Raw genomic sequence first — 13,386 nt, forward strand, 5'->3', positions numbered from 1 at the left:
AAAAAAAAAAAGTTTTTTTTTTTTTTTTTTTTTTTTTTTTTTTTTTTTACAGCGAGAATAATTTAACCACTAGAACAATTTACCTAAGGATGTGGTTGGCTCTCAATCACTTGGTTTAATATTTTTAATTTAATATTTTTTGTATAACATATGCACAACCTTAACCTGAAGTTATAAGCATGATGTTAAAATTCTGATTTGTGTTGTAGGCTGTATATGATCAGGGTGCCTTCAATTTTATAAATGTTATTGCTTGTTGGCATTTAACACCAGTAACTTGCTTAACATTAACCCTTTTTCTTGGTCTTCAGTAATACTGTGAACCTAGTTACAAAGTCATAACATTTATCCATGTTTAGGAGGAAATGGCAACCCTGCTGCATAGTGTATCCTCTGCTATTGGAATATTATTTATTAGTAATGAAGCCTATCAAACTGTTCTAATTGTATCATTATAGTGGCTTACATTTAGAAATATTTATCTGTGCATACAGGCATATTTATTGTTGTTTGTTGGGGGGGTTTTGGATTTTTTTTTCTGAAATATTTTCATTATTTCAGTACAAAGGAGCACATGTAAAGCCTGGCTTTGCTGAACACTTCTACAGTAACCCTGCAAGATACAAAGGAAGAGAGAATATGTTGGTATGTTTCCAAGTAGATCCACGTGAATATTTGCCATCTTTGTCATGGATATCATTCTCTAAGCTTGTGTCTGTTTTCTTCTAGTATTATGACACCATTGAGGATGCCCTAGGTGGGGTCCAGGAAGCTCATTTTGATGGACTTATCTTTGTTCACTCCGGTATATATACTGATGAATGGATATATATTGAATCTCCAATCACCATGATTGGTGCAGGTATTTAACTTGAAAAATTTCTTTTATCTAAAAATATAATCTTTTGCTTTGCTGCTTTTTAACCATTGCCTTAACTGTTTTGTGTTCTTAAGGGGAAACAAATAGATAAACTTAGCCATGAAATATCCTTCTGTGACTACAACAGAAATCTTTTGCCCTCTTATGGAATTTGCTTACTTGTAGATGTTTACTGCATCCCTGGAGCAAATTCATCTATTGCTGACCATAATGGATGCAGCCCAAACTGGGCCTTTGTGTAACATTTAAGGGCCTATCACTGTTCTGCCAGCTCTCAAATTCATCTTTATAAAGGAAATTATAGTGATGCAGAGAGATTGTGTTATGAGGTAGGATATTCTTTTCCTGTGATCTGGCTGACAGTGTTGTCCTCTTTATCATGTGTCCCTTTTGGTGCTTCTCTGAGAGACAGAGACTTGGATTTGGATGTTCTAGACTTCTCATGGTTCATCATACCACCATTCCTTCCCTCATCTGAAAAGCGCAGAAGTGCATTCCAGGACTAGTTGGTATATTTAATCTCTTTCATTTTTAACTTTAAAATATCTCCTCAAGTATTCAGAGACCCTCCAATTGCAATATGAGTTTATTTTTAAAAAATGGTATTTTGAGGACCTTTCTAGTTAGTTTCTTAATTGTTAAAGTAGAAATGGGTACTTTCCCTGATTGGGCAGTTGTCTTCCTTAGAAGCTCTCAGAAAACCTACATGTTAGAAACTAACTTCCATGAGTTAAAGCAAATTCAGCAGTGGCTTCCTTCTCTAGGTAACAGATTCTCTTGTAAAAATGGAAGCCTCAGACAACAAAATGAAGGAAGACCTTGATCCTAAGAATCTTGGGTTTCAGTAGTCATTAGTTTGCTGCGCCTTCTTATTCAGTGACTGACTGAAATTCAGGTAGACATTTCAGTAAATATTTTACCTGCTGCACCTTCTCTCAATCTGTCTAGACACTTCTTGGTTATTTAATAGACCAAGTGATATGCCCTAGAATTCTCTGTCTTAATACATGAAACTCTCTGGAGCTAGTCTTGTGTTGATCTGCTTTTGAGGATAATCAATATTTGAACAGATTACAAAGTGATGTAACCAGTCTTCTCTCTCCTGGTGTTTCACTCGAGATTGGCATCAGTGGGCACATCTACATATACAGTTAATGCAAATAAATAAATTCTGGAACTTACTGCTCCTGGGCCTGCTGTTTGAATGTGAGCCACAGCACAATGAGCTGGGCCAGAGCAACTCTGACAGGCAGAGGGCCTCGGGGGTCATCCGCCAGCCTGGGGCTGCTCCAACCCAGCTCAGCATGCTGCAGAGGGGCTGGCTGAGACACAAGGGTGTTTTGGTGCGGGCCTAGCCAGCAGGCAGCCCTTGCACTAAAGCACCTTTCTGCTCCATCTAGCCGTGTTATTGTCTACACATGGGGTGCTGTGGAGTTTATTAGTTTATTCCGACCTAATTGCCATGCATGTGTAGATGCTGAGATGTTTACTGCAGAGCTAATTAGTCAACTCCTCAGTAAACTTCACATGTACATGTTGTCCAGTTCATGGCTGTTTGGAAGATTCCCAACCACCGTATGTTGGACTAGGTGAAAAAATCTCCAGGTGAAATCTTGTTTTTGTGGAAATCTGTTTCAACTAGTCCCTTCTAGCCTTGAGATATGTACATCTATCCTTGGAGACTAGATTTTAGCTTCTTTCTGGGTGTCCAGGTATGTTAGACTGTCTTGAAATGAATCAGTCCAGATTCTTACTCCTAGGCTCCATCTCCTATTATTCTTTCTGAGGTAACAGGAAAATTGGTATTTCTATTCTAAAAACCTATATCTCAAGTGTCTATTTGTTTTGGATATCAGTAGTTCCTGTCATGCCATATAAGGCCAACTAAAATCAGTTCTTACCCTTTTCTTCCTTTCTAGTTGCAAAATTCAGGGTACCAAAAATTTCAGTTGACTCAGTAAGTTGATGTTTAGGTGTTTGAGTCTCTCCCTTCTGCCAGGTTTCTGGAAGAGCACACAATCTTCCAGAGGATTACAGTTAGGAACCATTATCTCAGTACTGTTAGCACTAGGTACACTCTTAAGTATTCTAATTCAAATGAAATCTGTGGGACCAAAACCTTTTCTTCGATATAAAATGGATTGGGCAGTCTGTCAAATTTTAGAAATGCAAAATGATTTAAATGACGTAATTCTTGCAGTTTTTGCTCATGGGTTAACTTTGGTTTTTTTCAACTTCCATTGTTTTTCATGGACCCTTATTTTTATTTTGATAGCTCGCTTTTAGCAGATATTTTAAAAATTAAAGATTGGCATTTTGGCACTTAGAAAATCCCCCTAAGATATGGTTTCCACATTACTGATGTTAAGTAAAGCAATCATCATCATTGCAGTTACTTAAAAGCAGGTTTAGATGGCATGCTGCATAATCTGATAACTGTCTGAATGGGTGCCATATCCTCAAGAGTAGTTCAAAGCAGTTCAGTTATTTATTCATGATCAATGCATGATGTCAGATATAAGAAGAATCTCGACGTATTGCAAGCTTTTTCACCTTTTGATTAGACAGTAACATTGCAGAAGGAGAGAGCCTTTTACTCTCTGGGGAAAAATAACAGAAGCAATTTGTGAACTGCCGCCTCTTGGGTTAGTCTTCTGTGCATTTCAAAGCTTTAGAATTTTGTTAGGACATGGTCCTTTTTGGGAAGTCTTTCAATAGTGAGTTTTTTTTTTATAGTTCTTACTGAAGGCTCTTCACCAATTCTTTTGTTTGGTTCCAGGGAAAGGTCCAGTTAAAAGAAAAACCTTTGTATTCTTATTAGCTCAGACATTATTTCTGTTGCAGCTTATCCAAGCTGTCAAGTGGGAGGCAAGAGACAAGTTCTCCTGACAGAAGTGATGCATCTAGTTCAGTGGGCAGAAATACATCTGGGCTCCCTGAAAGAACTCCATGTTCCAGGCAGCTTCAGAGCAATTGGGCAGATTTAGCTTTCCAGGACCTAAAATTATGAAAGAAAGCGGGTCTTCCACTGACTGGTTGTCTCGTTGTTCTTAAAGGAGATATAGATGTCCTGGGTGTTTTTTACTGCATCTGCTGATTTGTCTTAAGTTAGTTTCAGCTGTATACCTTAACCAGGGAACATCTAACCAGGAATTGTCCTTTCACTGAAGTTTGGTAAGAAATCCTTTGGTATTTCTATGGCATGCTTTTCAGGCTGCTGTTTTTATCTAATTCAAAAGATCGGACATATTTGTGCAGGATAGGCCCATCGGTGCGTATTTAAACATGATCAAGGTGCAACCTCCAAATTAGGACCTTCTATGACTCTCAGTTATGGAAGCTATAAGGGAAGAGAGCCTGGGGACAGAACAGTCTGGATATGCCTTGCATAGATACTTTCCCCCTTAACCACCACTCTATTACTGAGATACAAGCAACTGGACTAGGTTGACCTGTGATCTGACCCACTGTGACATTTCTTATGTTAAGAATGCCAGAAGATTGAGGAAATTGCATTTTTCCTACGTTTTTGAAAATGGAAAAACTAAATCTAGAAACTCTTTCCAATTGATCTCTTTATACAGCCAGATAGTATATTCCATAACAGTTCTCCCAGGCCAGAAATCCATGCCATTAGGTTCTTACCTGAATTTTCAATATAATGTTCAAACACCTAGTTTTTTTACTACATTTCTTCCTCCCTAGGCCTTGGGACTGTTTTCTTCCTTACGAAGCAAGTGTTTTGGTATTGGTTTCTGGTTCCTTTCTCTTTTACCACAGTCTCTATTTTCTTTATCTTTAGCCCATCGGAAAAACTAATGGGTTTTTCCTCTGTAGGGACAAAGGTACTGCTACTTGGCTCTTACATGGCTATATCTATGGCTAGGAAAAACAGATTGTGAGTTTATAATACAATTGTCATATGACGAAAGAATATTTTATTACGATACAAGCACGTGCCCTCAGAATAAGGTTCTTCCAGTCACTGGCTAGAACTAAGGGGGTAATGTTAGGGAGATAGGAAGCAGGCTGCTTTTATTTATATTAGGCAGGCAAGGTTCTTTGGGTAGATGTTGATGCCTTTTATTAGATCAACTAAATAGTTGGGGAAAAAGTTCTTTGCAAAGTTTCAGGCACAGACACTATTCTTCAGAAATTAGGAGACTAGAGTAATTACTGGGCTGTTGGTTGTAGCGTGTTGGTCTCAGGTCATGGGCAGACGAGGTTCCTTGGGGTAGATGTGATCTCTTTTATTAAACCAATTAAACAGTTGGAAAAAGTTCTTGCAAGCCTTTGGGCACAAACACCCTTCCTTAGGCTTTGGGAGATTCTGCATTGGGAGACTGTTTGTTTATATTAATAGCTCTGTGGTAATGGAAGTGGAGACCTTGCCTCCACAGAATGGGGAAATTGTAGTAAAAAATGTGAAAATAGCATCACCCTGATTGATAAAGAACTAGTTTGTACTGATGTCACCAGACAACAGATGGATTAATTAGTAAGAAATATGTTTTTAGGTAAAAATGTGGTTCCTTGTGTGTAGGTCCTTTTTGATGACCTGTAGTGCTGAGGCTAGTACAGCTTTAAGAGTGAAATAATTTTGTGTTAACCAGCACACCCTCTGCTGAGTCTTTAGCAATGCAAAATACTTCTTTCTGGGTTTTACTTTACAAAGAGTAAGGAAGACCCTTGTTCTTCTCGCTGGGAGTCCAATGAAAAATTACTGAATCTTACATATTAATAATTTCTAAATGGTTTGACATTTTTTTTTGAAAACTGTAGTTTAGTTCTACTTTAATAGATTAGTCCATTAAGTGGGTTTCTAAAATATTAATACTACTAAAAATGAGGATGTATCTGCAGAATTCTAAATATATGTTGCAAAATAAGAAAAGATCACTTCTTAGCTTTGTATAATGTATTAATAAGCCTGTATATGTTGTGTTGATGGCATAATAAATCTGAATTATTTTAGTTGTAAAAACATCTAGAATCCAAAGCAAACTGTACTAGCTAACTGTTTTGCAGCAGTATCAATTTGGCATCAAAATATGTTATAGCTGTTTCATTTTGATTGATAAAGGAGAACTCTTAGTTTTAATCAGTTAATGATGTTTATATATTCTAACTTTATTTTTAATATAATTGAGAACAATTTCTTAGTAGCTTAACAAAATTAAACTGGAAGTCAAAAAGCCTAGTCTACATTAGAAAGTGTTTGAAAGTATAGTTGGCTTGGCCTGATGCTAGATGTAGTGATGTAAAATATTGCTTTTGCAGTATGTTTAAGATCTTGTGCTTTAAGGCTTTTTGTATTCAACTGTTGTTGTCCAAACAGTAATTTTCTAATTGCATCAAATTTCTTTTAATTTTACATTGCAAAGTAGTAAGATTTTAAAATTCTTTGTTTACAGCACCTGGAAAAGTAGCAGATAAAGTCATAATAGAAAACACTAGAGATTCCACCTTCGTTTTTATGGAAGGTTCTGAAGATGCTTATGTTGGTTATATGACAATCAGGGTAAGGAACAGAAGCAGAGCTTTGAACAATTTCAACTTTTATTTTAAATATGGAACATTTATTTTATGTTTTGTATGTTCTTTTAGTTCAATCCTGATGACAAATCTGCTCAGCACCACAATGCACACCACTGTTTAGAAATTACCGTGAACTGCAGCCCAATAATAGATCACTGTATCATTCGAAGTACTTGTACAGGTTAGTGTCCTCTTGAAAAAATCATGAACCTTTTGGCTTTGGACTAATGTAATGCATAGTTTGTACTATATATAAGTAGACACAAAAGTGCTGCTTAAAATCTTGTTTATGGAATACCTGTGCTAAAACTTGCAGCAGTTTCAAGAAAGGTAAACTGCACCAATTCTGGATGGACTAAGTGTACATGTACTATATTAAGTCTATGGGTACTATATACAGATTACTACAGGCTTGTTTATTTCAAGGTCACTGTTTTCAGATTTGTTCCTTGCTTCATGTAGAGCAGGGTTTGACAGGAAAGGGGCTGCAGAGGGAAGAAGTTTGCGGGGAGGTAGATGGCAGTTGGGCTTCTTTGCCCAGCTTCCCCTCTCCTTCCTCTCTTCCCCCATCTTTTATGCTGTAGCAGTGGAAGGGCAGGAGAAAATTTCTAGGCAAATCTCCAATAATTCAACTTTATACCTGGAAAATTATAACATTTTATACATTTTTCCTTATAGAATCTAATTTGGGGGGGGGTTATCATATATTCAGGGTCATGTTATATTTGAGTAAATATGGTACATATGAATATCTGTATATAAAGAAAAGATGTGGTCTGGTAAGACAAGTATTAGTATGCTGAGGAGTATCAGGGATGATGTGTACCTAAGCAGCCTGATTCAGGAAAGAAAAGAATTGATCTCAAAAGACTAAAGAAAATGAAAAGCAGAAAGAATGCTTGGCAGTTCACAGAAAAAAGGAAAACCGAGTAATAGAATGACAGAAGACAAAGGGTAATGGACAGACTGTTATAATTTGAGATAGGAGACCTACTAGGAAGTCTGCACATCTTGAAACATCCAGTTGTTACATGCAAATAGTTAAAATGGGAACTGCAGAAAATCTTTGAAGATCCAGCTGATACAGTGGAACAAAAGCTGTTAGAAGCAGTTGACCATGGGTGTTGATCCCAACCTGAAAGAAGACAGTCAAATACTACCATGAAGATCTCTAGCTCCCAAGAAATGTAGATGCTCCTTGTTAGGAATTCTGTGCTAAAAAGTAAAGGACATTTTTCTGCTACTGCTTGTAGAACAGGGTGTATTGTCCTTTTGGTAGTTTTGTTCTTCTGGAAGATCTGTTCTCCTGCTATGAGGGAGGGACCTGTTCAGGTTGGATAGTTGGTCTTAGAAAATTGGTTCCCCTTCTACTCAGATATTGGCTAGACTGAATAAGTAGGTGAAAAAGAAGGAACACTGGAACTTTCGTTTAACACAGAATCAAATTGGATGGGGAATTAGATGTCTAAGGAAAACGAAGGGAAGCAATTTTGAATTGCCCATACAACAGTGCTAGAGGCCCAAGTAATAGGAGAAGTTAAACTTGCTCACTTATTAGGGTGCATGCGACCTGATTTGTATTACTGAAACTTTGTGGGAAGGTTCACTTGGTTGTAATGTTAAAAACAGTAGTTATAACCAGTTTATAGAGGGTAAGTAAAAAGTGAGGGGGTGCTTGTCTGGACTCTGTTTGAGTCATTGGCTACTCTGAAGTCATAATCTTGAAAGCTTATGGATTGCTGCTCTTAACAGAAAGCATGGGAGAGGGTGTGAGATGGTGACCTGTAGCAGACACTAACTTGTACTGGAGTAGGATGACTGGTTTCTTAAACACCTATATAAAGTGTAAAGGGGAGGGAGTAGGCTATGCTGCTATGAATAACTAGTAATGAATGACATCTGGCAGCAGGAGACTTGATTCTGCATAACTGAAATATATATTTGGAATCTCTTCTCTAAAAAGTTTAGTTTTAGAAAGTTTAGTTGGGGAAGAGAATTTAAACAGTAAAATATGAATGATGATTGAGAGCTGTTTAAGAACAACTCACTAGATGTCCAAAAAGCCATAAATCTTACCATGAGAAAAGTTGACTGTGCTGGTTTAAAAAAGGTTGACTTTAAGAGAAATCAAAGCAGTTATTTAAAAAGTTTAAAGGGGGAGGGAGGTTGATAGCAATGTGCATATAAGAAGTTAGAAATGTGAAGGAAAAAAGGTGGTATGAGAATCAAAAGGGTACAAGGAGAAGTCCTATGGCAAAAGGAATCTTAATGGTGATATTGATCCATTGCTGTTCAGGAGTTTAAGAAGAACTGGTCAAGGAGTTCTCTCTGTGGCTTGCAACAAATCTTGGAACCTTGAGAAGACTCCAGAAGACTGGAAGAAAGTTAATGTTGCGCCTGTAATTATAAAGGTTAAATATAATGCCTGACTATAGGCCTCTCAGTCCTGCTGATTTGATCCTGGACAGAATAATGAAAAGGTCGATATGGGACTAGAATAATTTAGAATTTAGAGACAATAATACAGTTAAAGCCAATCAGCATGGATATATTGTAAATAGGGTCTGGCATACTAACTTGTTATCATTTTAATGAGATTTCTAGGTTGACTGATAAAGGTAATAGTACTGATTTTAATGTAATTGACTCCTGTAAGCCATTTGACTTGGTACCACACTACATCTTGATTAATCAACAGGCACGATAAAAAATATAAGATGCATTAATTGGAATTGGTTAAAAGACCAGTTTCAAAACGTAATTACAAATAAGCAATTGTTATTGAATAGCTGTGTTTCTAGTACAGTCGTGGAAGAATAGATTTTTGCCCTTATCTATTTAGCAACACTCTTTTTCCCAATGACTTGCAGTGAAAAATACAAAGTCATAACTAAAAGTTTGCAGCTGCTGGTGATTTTTTTTAAATAATGATGAGGACAAACTACCGATTTACTTTGTAATCTGGTACAGACAAACTATATGCATAGCCTTATGGTTGCATGTGATTGTATATCTAGGAACAAATATTTTGTCTCTTAAAAGAATGGAGGAATTTCTTGGAAGCACTGTCCCTGAAAAATAAGCCTATACCTATATATAGGTTTGGGAGTCATGATAAATAATTGGATACAATCCCAGAGAAACATGGTGGCAAAATGACTGATGTGATCCTTAAATGTCAGTGGGGAATATTGAATAGAAGTAGAATTATAATATCTCTGCATGTGACATTGGTGAATTGTTGTTGGAATGCCTTGTCTAATTTTCGTGTCTGCTCTTAAAGCAGGTTGTTGAAAATTTGGAGAGTAGTCAGTGAACAGTCATGAGAATGTTTAAAAGGATTGGAATATCTTACATTTTGCAGTGTAAATAGTTCAATTCATTTATCTTACCAAGAGAAGGTTAAAGGTGTGGTGAGTTTTTCATAATCTTAATACCTACATGAGAATAAAAATTTAACTATAGAGGGCTCAGTAGTCTAGAAGCTAAAGGTATAACAAGAAGTTGAAGCTAGATAAATTCAGATGAGACTTGCATAAAAAGCAAGTTTTTGACTACAGAGGTATTTAATCTTTGTAGCAATTTAACAAGGTTCATAGTGGTTTGTCCATCACTGGAAATTTCTAGTTTGAGATATGCTTTAGAAAGGCATCCATACTTGCTTAAATGCTACTATTGGACTTGAACCAGGAATCATCACAAAAAAGTCTTTTAGCCTTTATTATGTTGGAGGTCAGACTAGACAATTACAGTCATCCCTTTGACCTTAACATTTATAAATGAATCTATAGACTATTACAATATTATCTCTATTGAGATCCTTCTAAAGATTGTTTGGAAACTGCAGCTGTTACACTGGTTTGCTTGTTTAGCAATGATTTATGCTAGGAGGCCATATTTATTGTTAAGCTGGCCAGACATCACAGCATGAAATGTTTACCGTGTTGAAGTTCATGTGAATTTCACCAGTGACTTTAAAGAGCTCCAGGTAATACTTCTGAATTCAACCAAGAAAGGGGAGTACTGATGTTTGAACCCTACCTGGTTTTAATCATGGCTCTGTTAGTCTTCTGGAGGGGTACCATGACAGTAGAGATCTGTTGAGGCAGATACGAGCTGGGAGGGGATTTATGGAAGGGACTTTTTGGTGACAGTCCCTTTTGCTTTTGAACTTGCTCTTCCTTTCCTTCTTCCCTTTAGCTAGTGCTAAAGTTGTTTGATCTGGCTGCAGAAGATAATGCAGCAAGATCTGTTTGCTATAGGCTTCTGGAAATGCTGGCTTATGAAAGGTGGTTATGTCTGTCCCCACTTTAATTTTTATGATCTCAAGAGTGTATAGAGTTCTGTTGTGGTGTGTGTTCAATTCAAAATGTGCCTGATGTGAAAAGCATAGATACACCCATGGTTGGTTGGTTTAAATAAACCTTAAAGAATTATTATTCTATTCTAGCAGTGGCATGTTGTTGGGCATCTTGGGGTGTTGCATGCCTCATACATTTATGTACACATGTTCAGGTGACCAGGGAGAATTTTCCTGGATTCATTCTCCTGGTAGAAAAGCTTATTCGGAGATGCCTGAACAGACATTAGAATGCTGAGCCCTTGAAGAGCAGAGAGCTTGTAGTGCTGATGTTGCACAAGGAGAGGGCCTCTTTTTCTACACGTCTTAATATGCTCTGCAGGCTCCCTCAGTCTGCTTGGAAACGGATGGTGGCAGTGCACAGGGCATCCGTGATTGGCTGCCCCAGACTGCTCAGTCAGCTTGTCTTCCTCCAGCACAAATTGGGGATTGTTAAGGGCACAGATTCTGCTCCCTGCTTGATTTGGAGTAGTGAAGTCCTGCCTGAGGGACACAGTCTCTCAGGAGAAGCTGGGAGGGGAGGGGAGGAAGCAGAGCATCCTGGGATGATGGATTTTGCTGTGGCTTCTCTCAGAAGGGTAAGTTGTATAGACATTTGCTCTTCTAGGAGAAACACTTCCAGGAGTGACTTTCCTGGCTGTTCCAAGGTATGGGGTTTGGGTTTTTTTCTTTTTTGGGGGTGCTCGGGGGGGTGGGGGGAGAAGGTAGGGCAGGATTTGTTTGGTCTTTGTTTTGTTTTTTCCTTGAAGCAGCTATTTTTGCTCTGGAAGAAAAATCCTGAACATCTGTATACTTGTGCTTTCTCGTGGAAGAGAAGCAACTCTTCCAGGGAGAATGAAATATCTGTATGTGGCCTGATCGTTCTCAGTCTCCATTTCCACATGTACAAAACGGAGATCGGAATAGTTTCCTGTCTGCTTTTTAGTGCTTTAATTGAGAGCATCATATAAGAGCATTTTTAAAAATGGCAAATACAAAATGTAACTTCCTTTGGGAGCAGCGCCAAACTGTTTATAAACGCTACTGTAACTGTATGCTTTTCTTCCAGTTGGCTCTGCCGTATGTGTTAGTGGCCAGGGAGCTTGCCCTACTATCAAACACTGTAACATCAGCGACTGTGAAAATGTTGGACTTTATATTACAGATCATGCACAGGTATTCTTTCTCTCAATGTTTTAGTAGCTTTCATGGATTTTATTATTGTTGATTGCTGGGTTTTTACTTGTTCTTTCCCCTTCCTCCCAACAGGGCATATATGAAGATAATGAGATTTCCAATAATGCATTAGCAGGGATTTGGGTTAAAAACCACGGAAATCCAATTATCAGACGGAATCACATTCACCATGGAAGAGATGTTGGTGTTTTCACATTTGACCATGGCATGGTAATGTATAACATTTTTTGGGGAGAGATTAATGTATGTTCTGTGGCTATAGCTTGAAAACTTCAGTGCACATATTTACTGAAGAGAAGCTGGGGGATTTTGGCCTGTTTTTGTGGGATTTTAAAAAACTTTTATAAACTAGTATTTTAACACCCTAATGTTGGATTGCTTTTCTTTCCCTTTTTGTCGCCCCAGGTGAATTCCTGTAGTTGTGTTTAGAATTCAAAACGATGAAATAACACTTTCATAATAAATTGAAGCAATGTTCGAGTGTACATTTACACATTTGAATTTTTTTTAACACAGTCATAAACTGAAGGTCGGTTATTCTGCAATTTGATAAAAGTATCTACAAATTGGAAGTTTGCTAAAATGTTGTGTGAAAACTATTTAACGTTGCATCTCTATAAGAAGACTTACTAAACCTTTTTTAAACATCGTGCATTTTCTGATTCTTTTCTTTATTGGCTATGAAGTCTATCGCTTACCACAGAACTCTGCTTATAAATTGAAGCTATTTTTTTAATCGTGTCCCTCCCTAGTAATAAAATAAAAAAACCCAAAAACGTGAACTGAATATAAGTTGATACAGTAATATTGTTTTAAATCTGCATTGATCCTGAGATAACTGGAGTGTAAACTTTTTTTACCCTTCTTAATGGCTTATTAGCTTTGAAATAAGAAATGGCTTTACATATCTACATGACTTGATGTTGCTGATCATTTGAGCAGAAATATACTGCTAGTATACTTGTTACCCCTTCCTGAACCTTATACCACAACCAATGTCTGCTTGTCTGCTAAAGCCCCAGCTGCCCTCTTCCAACTGCCAAAATGAGAATACTTTCTTATAGTTTCATAGTTTCTAGGGTTGGAAGGGACCTGAGTAGATCATCTAGTCCAAACCCCTGCCATGGCAGGAAAGAGTACTGGGGTCAAATGACCCCAGCAAGGTGTTCATCTAACCTCCTCTTAAAAACCCCCAGGGTAGGAAGCTGGTTCCAGACTCTAGCCGCCCTGACCGTGAAGTAGCGCCTCCTGATATCTAGCCTGAATCTACTCGCTACCAGCTTGACTGACTGACTGTTATTTCTAGTCACTCCTGGCAGTGCTCGGGGGAACAGGAACTCCCCCAGTGCCTGCTGGTCCCCTCTGACTAGTTTGTAAATGGCCACTAGGTCCCCCCTCAGCCTTCTCTTGTGGAGGCTGAACAGGTTCAGGT

At 37.8% G+C, this 13,386-nt stretch overlaps 1 protein-coding gene across 2 annotated transcripts in view; it reads left to right on the plus strand.

Annotated features, from left to right (window-relative positions):
• FBXO11 (F-box protein 11) overlaps positions 1–13,386 on the plus strand; it is a 68,319-nt gene that overhangs the window by 30,707 nt on the left and 24,226 nt on the right. For both annotated transcript variants that reach the window (XM_019516306.1, XM_019516307.1), the window contains exons 5-10: positions 562–645; positions 730–862; positions 6,295–6,401; positions 6,488–6,599; positions 11,827–11,933; positions 12,027–12,164. In XM_019516306.1, the coding sequence (XP_019371851.1) occupies positions 562–645; positions 730–862; positions 6,295–6,401; positions 6,488–6,599; positions 11,827–11,933; positions 12,027–12,164 (681 nt within the window). The remainder of the gene's footprint in view (positions 1–561; positions 646–729; positions 863–6,294; positions 6,402–6,487; positions 6,600–11,826; positions 11,934–12,026; positions 12,165–13,386) is intronic.

Source organism: Gavialis gangeticus, unplaced genomic scaffold (assembly GCF_001723915.1).
Source record: "Gavialis gangeticus isolate Ggan-Ray unplaced genomic scaffold, GavGan_comp1, whole genome shotgun sequence".
NCBI classification, from domain to species: domain Eukaryota; kingdom Metazoa; phylum Chordata; order Crocodylia; family Gavialidae; genus Gavialis; species Gavialis gangeticus.